The sequence below is a fragment of the Gobius niger genome, assembly GCF_951799975.1.
Source record: "Gobius niger genome assembly, chromosome: 10".
Classification (NCBI taxonomy): Eukaryota; Metazoa; Chordata; class Actinopteri; order Gobiiformes; family Gobiidae; genus Gobius; species Gobius niger.
In genome coordinates this window covers 10,932,313-10,950,957 of record NC_136861.1, presented here as the reverse complement: position 1 = coordinate 10,950,957, position 18,645 = coordinate 10,932,313, and the positions used below count along the sequence as shown (strand labels likewise).

General features: G+C 44.1%; 1 protein-coding gene across 1 annotated transcript in view; it reads left to right on the top strand.

Moving 5' to 3' along the window:
* The window catches only part of shank1 (SH3 and multiple ankyrin repeat domains 1), a 176,761-nt gene that overhangs the window by 152,954 nt on the left and 5,162 nt on the right, over positions 1 to 18,645 (top strand). Inside the window, exons 20-24 of the mRNA XM_079564648.1 lie at positions 6,823 to 6,849; positions 8,671 to 8,727; positions 8,929 to 9,035; positions 11,316 to 11,439; positions 14,856 to 18,273. Of these exons, the coding sequence (XP_079420774.1) occupies positions 6,823 to 6,849; positions 8,671 to 8,727; positions 8,929 to 9,035; positions 11,316 to 11,439; positions 14,856 to 18,273 (3,733 nt within the window). The remainder of the gene's footprint in view (positions 1 to 6,822; positions 6,850 to 8,670; positions 8,728 to 8,928; positions 9,036 to 11,315; positions 11,440 to 14,855; positions 18,274 to 18,645) is intronic.

Genomic DNA, 18,645 nt, shown 5'->3' with positions numbered 1-18,645 from the left:
AAGAATGGGTTTAATGCAGGCGACACATTTCCTCTTGGGACAATAATGTATTCAGGCCGATGGTGTAGAAGCAGAAAACATAGAGAGATCTGAGTGGGTTTGACAAAGGTCCAAGTTTTGAGAACTCTAGACCCTTTCGCTGCTGACATCATCATCATCAGGGACATCAGCTGGAGGCAGGAGGTGATCAAGAGAAATAAGATTAAACTAAAACTACCGATTATGAGTGTTCGAGAGGATAGACAGTGGCGCAGATGGTAGAGCGGGTCGTCTCATGATCGGAATTTACATTGGTGCATGAATGGGTGAGTGGATCCTTGCTGTAAAGCGCTTTGAGTGCCTAATGTAGGCGGAAAAGCGCTGTATGAGTTGAGACCATTTACCATAGATGAAAAATAGGCAGCAGTCCGAATGTCTTATACAGGAGATGTTTATTTGCCATCGGTTCGGGACTGTCTAGGCTTCCACAGAAAAGGGATTAATACCCTCTCAGAGCGTCTGAGTCAAGTCGTTGTGAAAGATCGCACAATGTGAATGAAGTTGGCGGGGATAACTTGGCCATCCTGAAATATTGGTGGGGACAATCCTATGCCCATGGGTTCGACTGGTATTGAGAAAAAAATAATAGTATCAAAAGCAGACTTGAGGAGAAAATGAGGGGACAATAAAGTGGAAAAACTGTGCTTTTCGGGAGCTGTGGCCACCTCAATGCTAAAACTAGCCACTCACGAAGCTCCAAAGATGACTCAAGGGTGCGAGAGTGGCTCGAAACCCCACTCCAGGTGTGCTTTTGAGTTGGTAAAAAGGTCTAAAAAGTAAATTGTGCATAAATCCCCCCCCTTTAAGCAAGCTCCGATCTCCATCAGACACGCCAATAGAAGCTAAGTCTTGGTTGTACTGTCTATGAGTCAACGCCAAACAGGAGGTGATATTGTTTTGGATGATCAGGTGCCTGGATCTCAATGCATTTCACTGTTCTTTCAGAGGGTCCACACTGTCACTGTCAGCACCCCCACTGCAGGTAACCCCCCGAAAAACAGTGTTACCTCACATGACCCTCTGTTCTGACCCCGTTCCTCCCTGCACTCCTGCGCACTGCGTCCAGTCAAGGAAAAGCAACATTAAGAAGAAATCTTAACAATAAACGCCACAAGAGATACTTCCCCCACTTCTTCTTCTTTCTTTGTTTTATAACCACCACTGGTTTTCCGCGGCAGTTGCATTTATAATTTTTAAGGAATCACTCGGAGGACGAAGAAAGTCAGATGAGTAATTTTAAACAAAAAAAAAGGCGAAAGAAAGAAAAGAAAGTCTAACTTCGCTGCAGGTCTGTTGCCATGAGAACTGCTGCATGTGGCGTGTCTCTATTTGCAGCAGATACAGTGGGAGGAGAGCGCACCGAGGGTCAACGCCCGCATTTACTCACGCCGTTTATGAGGTTTCGACGGAGGAATGTTTAAGATTGTGTAAATCTGATTGTCACTGCGTCAGGGCGAGCCACTCCCTTTAGCCTGTTCAAACGCGGGGTCGTGTGAAGCCATGAAATCATGTGACGCCAACCCAGTCCCAGCTGTGTATTATTTGACTTTCAAGTATCTAAACTTTGTAACTTACGTCCTCTTTGATTAACAGTGTTGTTTTGACTGGTCTTTTTCAATCCCCCCTTGTGATTTTTGGAGATAAGAGAAGGCCCTATTCTGTAAACTTTCCTGTGTAAAGAATAGTTTTTCCAACCACATCTTTATCACTATCTTACACTTTGCTGGTAGGAAAATGCTATATTGATCTAAAACAGCTGAAGAAAAATATCCAGTAGTTTCACTTCCTGATTTTTTAAGCTATGGCCCCCTGTCGACCCTCGACTCTTGCTCCTCTTAGCTGTGCAGCTGTTTCAAGAAAGAGGAGAAAAATATTTGCATTTAACCTCTTAATCCCCACGTAAACCAGTTTGGTCTTGCCCAAATCTTCTCGAAAAAAATGTATCAAAATAGCGAGAGACGAAAACAAGGATGAAAATGTAACAACAAAGCCACATAGTGCAACAAAAAAGTGACAACAAAGGGTCAAAAATACAACAAAAAAATCTACGAGAGTTTTCTGTTCGTGAGGGAAGCATTTCCTGGATACGAAGGCCCCAAGGTGGAGCTTTATGTTGACTGCTAAGAATAAGCTACCTGTGAAGACTTAACGAATACTCAAAGATGCACGAGTGTGTCATTGACCAGAGAACAACATTAGAACAAAGCTCTAAATAGTCCATTTTACATAATACCCCCTTTAAAACAGTTTTCCACTTGTCCGTTGCCGGGTTGTAGTCACATTGCACCAGCCCCTATGGCTCCTCCTGCAGGTGGTGGGTCCACAGAAGGACGGCCTCACGATTCTAAACGGGCCTGTTGGTCTCTCATAAGGGGCGTCTGAACCGCTCTTCGTCTGATCCGTCACCTAGGACCTGTTTGCCATGGGAGACCCTACCAGGGGCACACATCTCCCGACAACAGAGCTCCCAGGATCATTCGGGTGCTCAAACCCCTCCAACCCTAAGCTGACACAGTGAGCCAAACAAACTCCACACAAAGAGGCATCTGGGAATTGAACCCAGAACCTTCCTGCTATGAAGCAGTAACCAGGACACAGGCAGGTTTTCCACGCTGGAGCAATGGTTTCCAGAGTACATAGAGACGCTGAAGTGACTGGACTGAGTTTAGAGGAATATGACTCCATTCATAGGTTGAAAACGCTTTACACTCCTTTTTTACCTTTCCCTCACATTCTCTTGTGGTGTGACCTCTGACCCCTGTGCCACACTCAGCACTTCCCCCACTGGACCCTCACCGTGCACTGTGCTGTGGTCTTTACTGCCCTCCACTAACACTGGCACCTTTGGGATATACAGTATGAGCATAGAAGGAAAATATGTACTTTTGTTAAATATATACAACACTCTGCAATTACTGGAAATATATGAACTCGAGAGCATGTTTTGTTTTGCCAACGGTTGAATCCAAATGTTATGCAGTGTGCCTTTAAATGACTTATAAAAATGACAAGAACAAAGACTACACACTGATTCAACGTTGTAAATGTAATCTAACACTAACACAACATTGGGGATCCACATCTCTCGACGACATGCACTTAATTTTTTATTCATTTGCAGTAAATCAACTGATTGTCTCCCAGGACTCACTTCTAATTAATGCACCAGAGATAATACTGTGCAGTGTGCAAATACGCTAATTACAATTAGCATCGCATTACAGTAGTTTAAATGGACTGACGTAAGCTAATGTTGGGAGACTGTAGTCAGTGCAGTGAGTTTACAAACCAGATTAAAATGATGCAGTTTTGAGCATGAGACTTTTTAACGATATAAATTAGAACATTTCTTATTCCAGAGCAGACGAAGGTGTAAATAATTGGTTTTACATAGATTGACTTTGAGTTTGCTAAATGAGAGCTTTAATGGCATGAATCTGATTAAAAAGTGTAAAGTCCTTGTATGGAAAGAACACGTGTCATGAAGCATTGAGCACTTTGTGTTTAGAAGTAAAACGTCCATGTTTTACATACTACATGTGAAGAGTTGGGATTGTGAGGGAGGTTTTGTGAGAGTTAAAAGCACGTTTGCACCACGGCCAACAGTTTGAGTTCACTGTTTGAGAATGTGAGAAATCGGGTACAGAATCTTTTATGTTCTCAACAAAATCCATGTTAATATTCTGAATTCAAGTCATTTTAAAATGAGACACTGTTGGTGAATAGGAAGGAAAACTTTCAGAGATAACATACAATTTCAGAGTCACTTATCACTTTGAAACGTTTGCTGAAATTACTCATAGAAAATAACAAAGAAAGAAAGTCTGGCCAATTTTCTCAATATTATAGTTTGAGCATCAAAGCAGTACTAAGTAACTCTTGCCGCTAGAGGCCATTAGCGCAACTGCAGGTGTCGTAGCAAGTTGAAATTTATTAATTTATTAATTGTCCGTGAGTAAATAATGCACCGACAGAAAAGACAATGGGAGAGAGGAACATTGTATATCCAATTACACAATGGAAATATTTTTTTCACTGAAACTTGGCTGTAAATACTGTTTAAGTGGCGCTAGCACACAATTAGCTTTACCCGTTTGCCTGTTAGCTTCTTCTTCATGATTTGTTTAGTCTGTATTGGTGCTCCGGTCCGGTGGCAGTCAAGTTACAATTGTGGTTTTCTGGCCAGAGACACCAGGGGGAGATGAAAGACCCCCCAATCATCCTTTAACACTTGTATTGCCCCCAGCGGGCCTACGAAAAAGATTTATTAAGGTAAACAAGTTACTTAGTACTGCTTTAATGTATAGGGCAAATTTATATTGTCAACACAAATATTTCAGGGTGAATTTTGGATATCTTAGTAGGTTGTGGTTGCGTAACATCACAACATTCTAAAGAGCCCATAGTTTTTAATAGAGGTGGAGGAGAGGTGGTAACTATGGTAACTGTCAAAATGCAGATTTCTAGTCTTAGTTTATGGTTAACTTCTCTGTAATTCTTGGGCTAATTCATATGCAACAAAAACTGTCACAATGTTCAAAGTCATCTCTTCCAGCTCTATGAACTATGGTTTAATTATTTCCTCCTAAAGGCGTCCAAAAGTGGTGACAATATTCCAAAACGTGAGCGTGATGTTTCAGCCATGAGAATAATCTGGGAGGTTTGTGAATCCACAAAACTACAGCGAGAAGTTGATTCAGTGAGATAATAAAGCGGCTCATTGGGTCGATTTGCCTATTTCTGTGCTTCCCGGTGGCCCTTAACCAAATATTTACCTGCCCCCCCCCCCCCCCTTGTATCCGAGCAGTTTCATAGAGCACTTTCTTGCCTTTTAGCCCATGTTAAACTCTTGGCCTGTACTTGTGTAAGTGGCTGAAGGTGAAGCCATCTGCTCATCCAAATGCATGAGAGCCGCCTGACTGTGACTGTGCCCATTAAAGCCCTCACCTCTGCCCCGCCTCTCCCCCGTCCTGATAACAAGGGCATAATGGAGGGAATGAAAACGGGGGCTTTCTCAGTGTTTTTGTGTTTATTTATTTTTAATGAATGGTGAGAGAAAGAGAGAGAGTTTCCTGAGAGAGTTTCATGATGGGATACACAGAACTTTCCTTTGCGGAGGAGGAACTATAATGTAACGATTAACCATTATTTCCTGTGCTTTTCTTTCATCGCTAACGGGACGCTGTCGCTTCACCAGTCGAAAGAGGTTTGATTTCCCTTTACTTTTTATTGATGTGTCTAGCCTTATGTGTGACAGCTCAGTATCAGGAGTATCAAAACGTGTTACTGTTGTTTTTTATTATTTCTCATTCATTGTGTGGGGTAGATGTAAAATTTAGAGGTCGACCAAAGGCCAATGCCGATGTTTGGGGATTTTTTTTAAATGTTTTTTAAGAAGCTTTTAGATTTGGGTAATACCAAACTGTAGAAAATGTGGTCAGTTCAGGTGGGGGTTAAGAAGTTATGATTTAGCAAAAAAAAAAAAAATCCCTCAGCTATCTTTAGTTTTGCCATTGTTTGTGATGTTTAAAGTTTCACTTCTTTATTGGACACTGACAGGAAGTGACATAGATAGAGGCAAACAATTTTAAACTGTTGCCGTGCCAACCATGCTATGTCAATGGGAAATGAGTTAAACTGCTATGAAACTTTGCCTCTATTTATCTATACAGACGGTATCTCTGGATTCGCCCATATATGGTCTTGTTTGAAAACAGTTAAGGGGGAAACAAAGTGGACACAAATCTAAACTTTCTCCAATTATTCAAAAACTACTTTAATAAATACTGAATTATTGATATAGTTTTCTACTCAATAAAGATACAAAGACATGGAGAGGAGCAAAGTGGTTCAACAGCCTAAGAATACATAAATAACAGAGAATGCTAACATGATGCTTCTTGTTAGCACCATGCTAATGCTAACGCTTGCTAGCACTAGCTACGACTGACGTTTTTTCACTTCTACTAAACAATCTGCTGTGAAAAAACATCCATACGGACCTGATTTAGACTTGACTCTATTTGTATGTGATAAATAAGTTCATATTCCACCAGAAAATGGCTAAAAAGAGTGAAAAGATTCTGTTTTCCCCCTCGACGAAGCCACGCCCCTTCTATGACGCGATGCCGTCTGTATCTATGTCACTTCCTGTCGGTAGCTTAAAAAGAAAAACGACTTTCTGCCCAACCATTCTCCATTAAAATGCTGCTTCACTGAAATGAAATTATCATTATTAAACAACAGATTTTATCCATCTAGATAAGTCATATTTTCAAAAAGCTATACAATAAATAATTAAATACATAAATAATAAAGCTGTTTGCTGTTGGAGAGGTGGCTTAGTTTGAGCGCTTTTGTTCCGCTCTGCAGCATTAGCTTAAATCCATGAGACTATGTTCAACTACGTTAAATGTGGTTCCACTAAAGCCATAAAGCTGGGCACATACATTAGAATATCTGAGTGAGGGAGATGCATGTGCTCATTCATGTGTTTTGCTTCATTTTGTGGCACAATAAACTCCGTGTTTGTGCGAGTGTTGCATAATAAACCTAACACAGACGCATAAGAGACTGGGCTGCGCATATGTCCCGGCGCATAAGCATGTGTGTCGCTTCTGTGCATAATTGCGAGCATATTTTTTTTTGCATCGACGATTAAAACACATCGGAGGTGACTGGGTTCTCCGGGCGCCGGGAGACTGTGATTAGTATTCACTGTAACAACACGATCGCACTCACGCTGCCGCCAAAAAACTAAGTCTCCCTCTGTCCTCCTTCCAGCTGCTACCCCCTGGAAAAAAAAATCAGGTACGTTATGTGTTGTGTGCATGGAATCAACGTGTCAAAATTACATGAATGGTTTTAGGCTTTCCAACACCAATACTGGTACTGATACTGCAGATATTACAGTTATTGGACTGATATCGACGTCGGCAGCTTCCCAGAGCCCAAGCATCTAATTGCAACTAGTTCTGCCTATGAGTATAAATAAAGTTACCTTGAACGTTGGATCAGATTGGAAAAAATGGCGTCAGACCAACACTTAACTCTTTTCCATACCGTCTCTTTTTAATTGTTCTTATTTAATTGTTTTAATCTATTTAATGTTTTATGTACTCATTTAGTTGAGCTAATTTAAATTGCATTTGTGCAGCACTGGAAATGTTTTTGCTGTTTAAAGGGGCTAGATGCAAGTTGGCCACTTTATATTCACCACTGCCACCTCAGGTCATACGTGTAACTGCACCTTCTATATTAAGGTCGTGCATGACGGCACTTCGGATCCGAAGTAACACCTTTTCTGGGTTCATACTACACCAGGACATGGCTGGAACATGTAGGGGGAGGAAAATACTTTAAACTCTGTATAGTCCCTTTAAATGTGCTATATAAGTAAAATGGATTGGATATTAGGCCTAGGCTCATGTTGAGGACCACCTTTGCGTCGAGAAGGTCGGCCTTTCACATCGCATTTCTACTGTATGCTGTCTTAATTATATTAGCGTTTTTTATGAATGATTTGAGGTATATCTGACTCGATACCAATATATGGGTTAGTATTATGATCAATCACATTACCATGAAATAAATTAGGTGTGTATCCTTTATCCACGTAATTGCCATTGTTACCACAGATACAGATGCTGCGTTCATGTGGTCCTCAGGAACTAGGGAAACGTTTTCCCAAATACATTTGAGCGCTTGCTCAACTGGGGGTGAACGACTAGGAAACTCCGGTCAAAACGAGCTTCCCAAGTTCCACACCTGACTGCGGAAATCAGCGGACTTGTTCTTATATTGTCTAATGCGAGCTTTTTAGTTAAACACTGGTTCTTTTTTAGTGTGAGCTGTCGTCATCCTCGGAGTCACACAATTGCGAGTGAAATGCTCGACATCAATGCTAGCCAACAGTAAATTCACGTGATAATTTTTAAAACTCACAAACTACTGCAAGATGCTAACAGCACTTTTAAATGATTAGCTGAGTTAAGCGCTAATCAGCGATAAAAGACCGACATCAAAATCTCCACTTTCATGAACACAAACCGACTGGAGTAAATGATGTCACATCTCGGGAAAACGAGCTCTTCAGTGCACATGAATGCAGCAATAGTTATGTCTTTATGTCTGAAGTTGCCAGAGGTGGAAACAAAAGAGGAACATAACTACTTTATGAGCTATTACTTCACCTTTACTTTAACAAATGCAACATAATGAATGTATTTTCTATCACATAAAGATGCAGGGTCATGGAGAGGAGTAAAGTGGTTCAATGGCTCATAAATACTAAAATAAATGTGAATGCTAACCATTATACTAGCATTAGCTTCATGCTACATTTGCTAACGTTAGCTACAAGGGCCATTTTTTCGCTTCTACAGAACAATTTGCTGCGAAAAAACATCCACATGGACCTGATTTTGACTTGGCTTTGTGTGTGCTAAGTATGTTTGTAGTCCACCAGAAAACAACTAAACGAATTGTCCCATGAGAGGTTTTCTTCCCCCTTGGCTAGGCCACGCCCCTTAGTATCACGCATCGTGTCGCCATATTTCCATTCTATTACCCTCCTAATACTGAACTGTAAAGTGCTACCGGCATTTGTTTTACGCCGTTTGTTTTCTCCAGAATTCGAATCCTCACAAGTTTCCGAGAAGAAGAGGACAGTCTATCAGATGGCTCTGAGTAAGGAAGCTCATGTGTGTCAGTGGGTGTGTCTTCATCAAGTGTGTCTCTTTCCACCGTACAGTAACACGCCGCCATCTTGTTTCTGTTCATATCTCTGTTTCATTGTCGTATTTTGTCCTCTCTTTCTCTCTCGCTCTCTTTCGGCCGGACCTTGCTTGTCTTTCTGTGTCTCTCTTGCTGTCCCTCTCTGGCTCTCAGATAAATTAGATGAAATTCTTGCAGCCGCTCAGCAGACAATCAACACCAACGAGGCGCCGGGGACACGGGGACAGGGGCCCAAACGGCGGAGCTTCTACGGCAACGAGGTACGGCGCCATTAAACTTCAGCGTTGGCCAATGCAAAAATGGTCTCCCTGTACTTACCTCCTGCATATTGTTGTCAGACAATCACAGCTACCTTTGCCTCTCAACCAATCTTTAAAATCCATTTCTATCACGCACACTGTCACACTCCCATCATTTTGTTATTGCTATTTGTGTGTAACCATTAATGAACAGAGCCCGTTAAAAGTTTGGACATTTTTTGTATCAGCTTTTCTCTCTTCTCTTTATTTGTGATTCTCATTGAAGGCATTATATGAATGAACACATGGGATTATGTAGGAAACAAAAAAAGGGCGGAGTAACTCAAAATATGTTTTTTATTATAAATTCTTCAAAATTGCCGCCCTTTATTCTTGGTATTTTCTCAGTGAGCTTCACAAGGTCATCCCTGAAATGTTTTTCCAACAGTCTGAGGAAGTCAAAACCATTTTCTGGTGACGACATCGTGAAGCTCATTGAGAAAATGTCAAAAGTACAAACACGTAATCACAGGCAGCTATAGTAACAATTTATTTCACCTTTTTTTTGTTTAAAACTTACTGTATTTTCAATAAAAAAATATTTTTTTTAATTAAAAAAAAAAAACACAGGCTGAATAGGCGTACGGTTTGCTAACGTAACGGTTAGCTACATGAAGCATAAACAACAAACTAAATAGGAGTCTGGTATGTTAACGTCACATAAACAGTTCAGATAATTATAGCATAAAGAGCAAACCAAACTCACGATCTCAATCCAAATCACTAAATCCATTGAAATCTTCATCCTCGGTGTCACTTCTGAACAGCCGCCATGGCAGCGACCTGGGGCATGGAGGCGTAACTGCACCGCTGACGAGCCTCTCCCGGCAGCACGATTTTCAAGCTTTCATTTGCGAACTCGTTCCTCGAGCTGTGGCCATTGAGCTTTTAGCCCGTGATTAGCTTTGTTTTGTTTCCCTCTCTAAGAGTAACCTCCGCTTCTTGCTCACTTTCTTTCTGCTGCTCGATTAGCCTGCAGTGCCCTCTAGTGGCATGTGAAATTATATATTTGTATTTTAAAAAAAATAAATTTAAAGAAATCACATATTAGTCGCTCCTGAGTATGAAAACTATGAAAAAAAGTGACTTATAGTCCGGAAAATACGGTAATTCCATTTGTGTTAAGTTATAAATGAATGCCTACAGTGAGAATCTACAATGTAAATAGTTTTAAAAGAAAAGAAAAACTAATACTAAAAGAAGTGTTTGACTGGTGCTGTATATTAGATCCCGAAAGCTCTATTTTGCAAACCGAGTGTACTGGATCCCCAAACCCCAGCTTGATGCTCTAAATGCATAAATATGATTGCAATAAACCCTCTTCTCTGACGTTTTTTATGTACTGACAAATTTGGACACCCCTGCTGGAGGTTAGCAGTCCAAATTTCTTTCATCTTGGGGGAATAAATTAAGTGCAATGAAACATTAAACTTAGTGCATTTATCAGAGGTTTTAAAGGGGCTGGAAGCAAGTTCGCCATTTTATACTCACTACTGCCACCTCAGGCCACATGTGTAACTGCACCTTCTATATTAAGCTCGTGCATGACAGCAATTCGGGCCGAAGTGACACATTTTTGAGTGACCGTACAGGATTTTAGAGGCAGTTGTAGTGAACAGGTCTGGGCTCATTCTACACCATAGGACATTGCTGGAACATGTCGGGGGAGGAAAATACTTAGTTTTAACATTTTTAAACTCCGTATAGTCCCTTGAAAGCATACCGATTTGAAGCAAAATAATGATAATTATGATGCAAACACTCTCATCAAAACCCCAGATGTTTGTATGTTGGAGCAGTGGCTTCTCCTCTCACCTGCACAGGTACAAACATCACCTTCGCTTCATCACAGTTCATATGTTCAATGACCTGTACATCCAAACTCATTCATTAGTCTCCGTCTGTTTTAATCCCTCCTGGTTACATTTTTTTTTCTTCCATTGACCTTGCTGGATGTTGTTGTACAAACTCCATCTTTTTACCATAATTCAAAGACATGCGACTGTTTCCATGCTTTTGTTTTTAGCTTAATGGTGGTCAAGGTGAATCATCTGCCCCACTGAGTGCAGTTTTTATTTGCATAATTAATGTTGTTGATTGTTAGGCGATGCTGATGCAACAGTCCCCGCTTTACGCTGTCCTCCAAGATGCAGGAGAATATATATTGATAGTAAACATGAGGACGTTGTGCATCATTTTGCCACCGTGTGTCTCTAACGTGTGTGAATTGTGTGGTTGCAGCAGGGCTATGGGGACCAGTCCGGCATGGGGGTGATGTCCTCGGGGTTAGGCCTGGGATACGACCGCGGGCAGTACTCCTCTGGTCACGCCCCGCCGCACGGTATGCTGCGGCAGAAGTCCATCGGTGAGGCTGTCTGTTCAACGTCCCGCTGCAAAAAACTATCTCTACAAGGGGTTAAAAAGACTTGAATTCAGAATATCAGTATTGATTTGAATCGTACTAGATCATACATATTTACATTACTGCACATGTATTACCACCACCAGTCTAGCTTTGCTGTTACTTGAGAAATAGATTGTGGCTTTTGGTCTCTTAAAGCGGCTAGAGGCAAGTTAGCCATTTTATACTCAATACTGCCACCTCAGGTCATACGTGTAACTGCACCTTCTATATTAAGCTCGTGGCGGCACTTTGGACCCGAATTAGCACCTTTTATCGGCCGCATTCTACACATTAGGACATTGCTGGAACATGTTTAACAAATAAACTTTCACCTGGAAACACCCAATCTTTACAATAACATGTTTAATTATTGCACTGACTCAATGTTTCTCCATACATTTTCATGGGAAATTGTAAGTTCAAGGGCCATTTTCTGCGACAATATCTCCACGTCAGTAGCTCCTACAGACTTTGAACTTTCCAGTCTCGGACTTAACAGTATCTTGAAGGTTTATTGGGGGTTTATTTTAATATATAATTCCTAGCCTGATTTATTGAGTTTTGAATTTCCAAAAACATAGTGATTTTTCCACAAAAAAACAACTTTCTTTTCCCAAAATCTCTGAAAAAAATGTCAATGAAATAAAACCATATAAACCTGGCTCAATACATTATTCAGATTTTGTTGCCGAAAATAGGTGGAATTATTTTTATATGAAAACATAAAATGACAAAATACTTGAAATGCATTTTGTTTCTCATAATCATGTCAGTAATCTAGAGCAAAAGTTTCAAATTGATAGCTCCAAATAAACAAAAAAATCCCTATTCTACTGCAGTGTCTCGCCTTAATTTAGCATACAGTACGTCAGTCATGGTTTTGTTGCATTTTAAGTCTGGTTCTGGATAAATTTTGACCAGACTTGGCCCATTTATAAATCCAGTTTACATTACCAGCTTGTGAATGCTCGATATCGTCAGCTTTTGTACCTGGATGGGAGACTGTGAGGTAATACCATCAATGCTACATTGAGGCCATTGTGTTTGAATGACATTGTACAATATTTGCGCGGCTGTTTTATTAATGCAGTTGCCAAAAACAGCCTCGTAGTGAGAACGATGAGAAAGAAGAGTTACAGAAATGTGTGTCATTGCGAACAAGGAGCGATGCCCAGTCCACACGGTAAATTCATCAGCGAATGTTAAGTTCAGATGCGCTGACAAAACGTTTGCATCATGTAGTGTTTCTTTGTGTATAATATAGAATAATATAGAGCAGTAGTTTCCAACCTTTTTCCTTGAAGCCTCCCCTGAGTATGCTGTAGTCGGGCGCCAAGGATACCTGTGGCTACATACAGTATCTAAGAAAAATATTCCCTTCTGAAGAGCTTCAGGTGACTTGTGTCATGTGCAAAGCCCCAAGGTGATATTTGATCTGAAAAGGACCCGTATGTTTGAAAAACATGTTTTTATAGACCACAGTGTTTATTTGTTGAAGACATTTTACTTGGGTATAATAGTTATTAATATGAACAATTGAAATCAAAATGGATAATCTGAATTTAAGTCGTTTTAACATGGAGATGTCCGTTTTGCAGTGCAGCCCTTATGTCAGCTGTCTGTCTGTCCTTCGACCAAAGTCCCAATGCTACTCGTCTGTTTATGTGGCTTTGTTGTCCATTTGTATAATGTATCTGTCACGGCTCTAAAATTTTACAAATACATTCTGCAATTTTTACAACAAAAATAAATCAATCAATAGGTAAATATACTGTATAAAAATCTATATTTTTATTAAAAGAATATTAATGTAGTTTGATTGTCCCTTGGTGTTTGTACTGGCTAATATTATCTTCTCACTCTTCAGGGATTGGCTGGATTATCAGTAAACTCACACAGATTTGGCAGGAAGAACCCATTGTCTAATATTGCCCAGTTGCGACTAGTTTGTTTACTAACACGTCCAATTTTATTTATATTTGGAGGACAGACTCGCTGGCAAGAGAATGGACAGAAAGAGACAGACAATCTCATCACTTTTGTGCTTTATTTAACACTGATGTAATCGTGAATCAAAACAGTGCATTCATGTTTAATTTGTGGAGTTTTTGTCGCATTTCTGTTGAAGGAGACATATCATGCAAAATAGACTTTTTTGAGTGTTTAACTTTATTTTGCTACATTCATACTGGTTTGAACAATCTGTCTCATGTTGAAGCGCTTCAGTCTGTATTTTGTGGATTTTAACTCTATCCTCGACATTTTTAAAGTATAATAATCAATTGCCGGACCTGTTCAGAGCAGTATCACATGTCCTTCTTTCTACTGCAGAGGGCACTCCAGGACAATTTGAAATCCTAACCAGCCTCACACCTTACTGTCTATTTTGTATTATTTCAACATTTAAAGGGGAGTATTACGCAAAAAAAAAACATGTAGTTTCTCTTATCAAAAACAGACCTGGACTTATGTTTCCAGCCGCTAGCGTAATTTTGAATCATCTTTGAATTTTCACTTTCGGCTATTATTGGCATCATACCGCAACTTCCCAAAAGTTCCTCCTGAGGTCCTGCATAGAAGTGGGTGGGGCTTAGAAGGTCTTAAAAGGTCCCGGGTTTGATTCCCATCTGGATGGGGCCTTTCTGTGTGGAGTTTACATGTTCTGTCTGTGTCTGCGTAGGTTTCCTCTGGGTAATCCAGTTTCCCCTACCACTAAAAACATGTATAATAGGTGATACTTACCATCTCCACATCTGGAGATCGGTCCCCCCGGTGCGGCACTGCCGTGGTCCACTGCTCCTTACGAGTTGCCCCAGCATTAAAGGATGGGTCATACGCAGAGGACATATTTCCCTATGGGACAATAAAGTATACCTTAAAGGGGCTAGATGCAAGTAATCAAATTTATGCTCACTACTGCCACCTCAGGTCATACATGTAACTGCACCTTCTATATTAAGCTTGTACATGACGGCAATTCGGACCCGAAGTAACACCGTTTTGAGTGACAGTGCAGGATTTTAGAGGCAGTTGTGGTGAACAGATCTGGGCTCATTCTACACATTAGGACATGGCTGGAACATGTAGGGGGAAGAAACATGTTTAAACTCTGTATAGTCCCTTTAACCTTAGAGAGAGATTAATTACCAAGTAGTGAAACTACTGTTTTAGATTAACTTTGCATTTCTAAGTGTAAGGAAGTGTTACCCTCTTTTGAAAACATAAAATATCAAACTGAGGTAATGCTCTAAGCTTCAATTTAGTATGATATGTCCACTTTAACATTTAGAATTATGCACATTTTTACACAGTGGGTTCCAGAGCCTACAATGTGATCAACTGTATTCATTTCTGCATTTGTGAATGGTCCACCACAGGGACGCCCGAGGAGGAGATGAAGCAGTACCTACACCCTCCGACCATGAAGTTTGTCCGCAGTCTGTCTGTGCCTGGCCCGGACGACATCCCTCCACCCCCCACCACCGCGCCCCCGGAGCCCCCCTTCTCCTCCGCTCCGCCGCTCGGATGGAGGGCCAAATCCTCTCAGCAGCCCACTGTATCCATGTCCCAGGCCACCTCGGCGCACTACCAGTCCTATTCCCAGCAGCCCGTGCACTTCACCCACGGGGGCAGAGAGAGGCCAGGCGGTACCGGGGTGGGCGCCGGAGGGGGTGCAGGAGGAGCCGTGGACCATAGTTCTGCCTATGCACACGCCGCAGCCCATGCCGTCCAGAGCCGGGCTGCCTCGCGGAAGGTTGCCTACTCTGGGGAGCCTGTTGGCGCTGGGGTCGTGGCGGGATCGGCAGCGGCAAAGGCGGCGGCACTTAGGAGAGGCTATAGCACCGCCGTACCGCCATCCAGCATTGCCGCAGTGATTCCCCAGCAGCAACAGACTGCCCAGGGTCAACCCCAGCGGGCAGACCGGACCGGGGCAAGCGGGGGTGGGGCGGGCGGGCCCAAAGGACAAGCTAGACGGGGTAAAGGCCCTCTAGTAAAACAATCCAAGGTAGAGGACTTGAGAATCGGGCAGGGGGCTTTTGCAAGCAAAGGATCGCTGGAGAAAAGCTCGATCCCGATACCGACTATCATTGTTAAAGCACCTTCGACGAGCAGCAGTGGGCGTAGCAGCCAAGGTAGCAGCGTGGAAGCGGACGCCCCTGGACCAGGAGAATCAGATGAATCCAAGACACCTTTGCCCCCTTCGACCCCTGCCCCGCAGCCCCCCGCCCCTCCCTCTGTTCCGGCTCCCCCGCCTCCGTCTATGCGAGCGCAGGAAAATTTGGACTATACCAGCCAGTTCGGGGCAGCCATTGTAGGCGCAGCCCGGAGAGATCGGGAACGATTTCACGAAGCGAGGAGAAAGAGCGCCTCCTTGTTCATGTCGGCGGAGGAGGATGGGCTCATGGGAGGTATCAGTGACAGTTTGGGAAGGACTCAACTTTCACAACAGCAGCTCGGTTCCCAACAGGACGGCTCCTCGACGAGACTGCGCCCTTCAAAATCTATAGACGAGGGTATGTTTTCCGGGGACACGTTTATCCACCACACTCGCAGCATGCCCCCCGCGTTTGGGCTGCCCGAATATTCCTCCTCTGCCCTGGACTATCAGCCGAAATCCGTCCCTACTGACTTGTACACGGCAGCAGGAAGGCAGCCAGCCCCGAACACAACCACATTTATCCACCCGCTAACAGGAAAAGCCCTCGACCCCTCGTCACCACTAGGTCTCGCCCTTGCGGCAAGGGAGCGAGCGTTACGGGACGACACTAGAGTAAGGCGTGGAGCGGACCATCATTTCACTAGGCAAATGTCCAGCGGGGTGTTCCCCACGTCTAGCGTCTCATCTCAGCCAGTGTCTTCCACCGCGCAGTCGTCAAGCTCCTCCTATTTAGTCACGTCTTCGTCTGTAGCTGCTACCACGCCCACGGTGGGTCGCCCGCCTTCGCCCAGAATACTTAGGGGCATGTGGGGAGAGGACGCCGGGGCGGGGGATAGAGACAGGGAGGCGGGAGGCGCACGAGAAGGGCTAAGAGTTCGATTTTCAGAGGATAAGACAGTCCACACGCACCACTATCAAGCGCAGGGGTATCAACCGAGGGACAGGTCGAGAGAAAGGGATGCCTCCAGAGAAAGGGATAAGGAAAGTTACATGCGTAGGGCAGAGCAAGCTACGGATAGTGCCACGGGACAGCAGCAAACACCCCAAAGACCAACGTATCTCAGAATGGAAGGTCAGTCCGATCCCTACATACTATCGCTCACTCCTCCATCGCCGCCTGCGGCCGGCACCCAGCAACAACAAGCAAACTCAAGTTCTGGGTCAGGGTTGATGGTTCTTCCCCCTCCCGCCCCATCCGTTGACGCTGATGACGAATTTGTTTACGCAGACCCCCTTCCGCCTCCGCTAGAGTTTGCCAATAGCTTTGACAGGGGTAGTGCAATGGCGGGGTACGCTCAACGCGGAATGCATCCGAATAGGGCTGTACGTCAACAGGAGGTCCCACCACCTCCGCCGCCTCCTCCCCCACCCCCACCTCCGCCTCCATCTTCTTCCTCCCAACACAAGGAGCAGTTCGGGACCGGCTTCCCCGGGCCCCTACCCTCTCCGCAAGCAGGCGATTCTACGGCGTCTAGTCTTACGTCGTACGATAGTGAAGTAGCCAATCTCACGCAGTCTGTCCCATCGCCGTCCCAAGTTTCGCCCAACCCTCCACCGCCCTCATCGCCCTCCACACTACAACCCTCCTCAGTTAGGGCGCCTCAGCAGCCGTCTGTGTCACCTCCGCCCCAAGCTGGATCGTACCATAGGCCTTTCTCAATGACCCATCACCATCTTTATAACAGTGGTCACCCGCCCACTCGCTCATCCTCGCCAACCCCCCCTCAGCAACATTCGGCCGTCCCACCTCCGGCTTACAGAGGCCCCCCAGCGCACCCCTTAGCACCCTCGTCCTCCGCTTCGATCCGGGGCACCACTTCCCAGGCGACGACTACATGCACCACAACTTCCACGCCTTCCACCACAAAAAGCACCTCCACGCAGCTGTACCACGAAAGGACGTCCCACACGACTACGGTCATAACGGGCCGGAGAGCCGCCGAACAACGCGCCGCCACCACTGCCAAAAAGGGCGAGTCCCAAGAGACAGTCGTCGATTCTGGAATCGAGGAGCTTGATAGCCGTAGCAGTAGCGACCACCATTTGGATAGTATTTTGGGTTTGAGCGGGAGAAGGGGGCTGGACAGGGATGGGGGGAGGTTGACGAGCAGCAGTAGCAGAGTGGGCTCGACCGATTCGGACAGAGCTGGGGACTTCTTGGAATCGTACATGAGCTACTTGGACGGCCAAAGCTTCGAGATGCAAAACGCCACAGCCGCCGCGGCGTCCACGTACCCCAAAACGAACCGCTTCCGGGAAGGGGGCCGGGCGGGGGATTTGCACCGGCAAACCAGCACCGCCCCTGCCTCTTTCCACCGCCGACGCGATGAGCACGAAGAGGAGGATATAGAGGAAGGAGTCGGGGAGGAGGACAGCGGGCAAGAGAGCTACAGCGTACGGGACATGCAGAATCTGGGACGCCCGGTGTCACCCTACTACGAGAGGCCACGAACCCCGGAAATGAAGCCTCTGTGGGGGGAGACGCAGAGCGCAGAGTCGGCAGCACTGCTGGAGGGGAAGAAGGTCTACCCCCCAGCGTCGAGTATGAAGCCGAGCATCATCAATGAACTGAGCAACAAACTGCAGCACAGGAGCAAAGAGAGCTGGAGCAGCCAACGGGCCCTCAGCAGACACAGGTACTTCGTCAGAAAGGTTTAATAACTTTAAATATACATAGATAAATGCACCGTAGAGGATAAATTAGGACGGTGAGGAATCTACAACATAATGAGTTAAGGCTCAGACTCCAGACTTGTGGAGTCATCAGTTCAGCTAGTTTTTGGGACAATGGCAAGAAAAGGCCATTATTTATTTTTAGAAAGTCCATCTGCTGCTTTAACTTTTTGAATCCTCAATCATGTTATGAAGTTTTTCCCTCAGGAAAAACATTCTCTTAGCTGGTGTACAGCATTTCTTCATTTATGTTTTTGAGGAAAACATATTTAATCTGTCTTCTTCCCAAAACTCATAACATTGGCATCCACCTGCTGATGTCAGGAGGCGGTGTT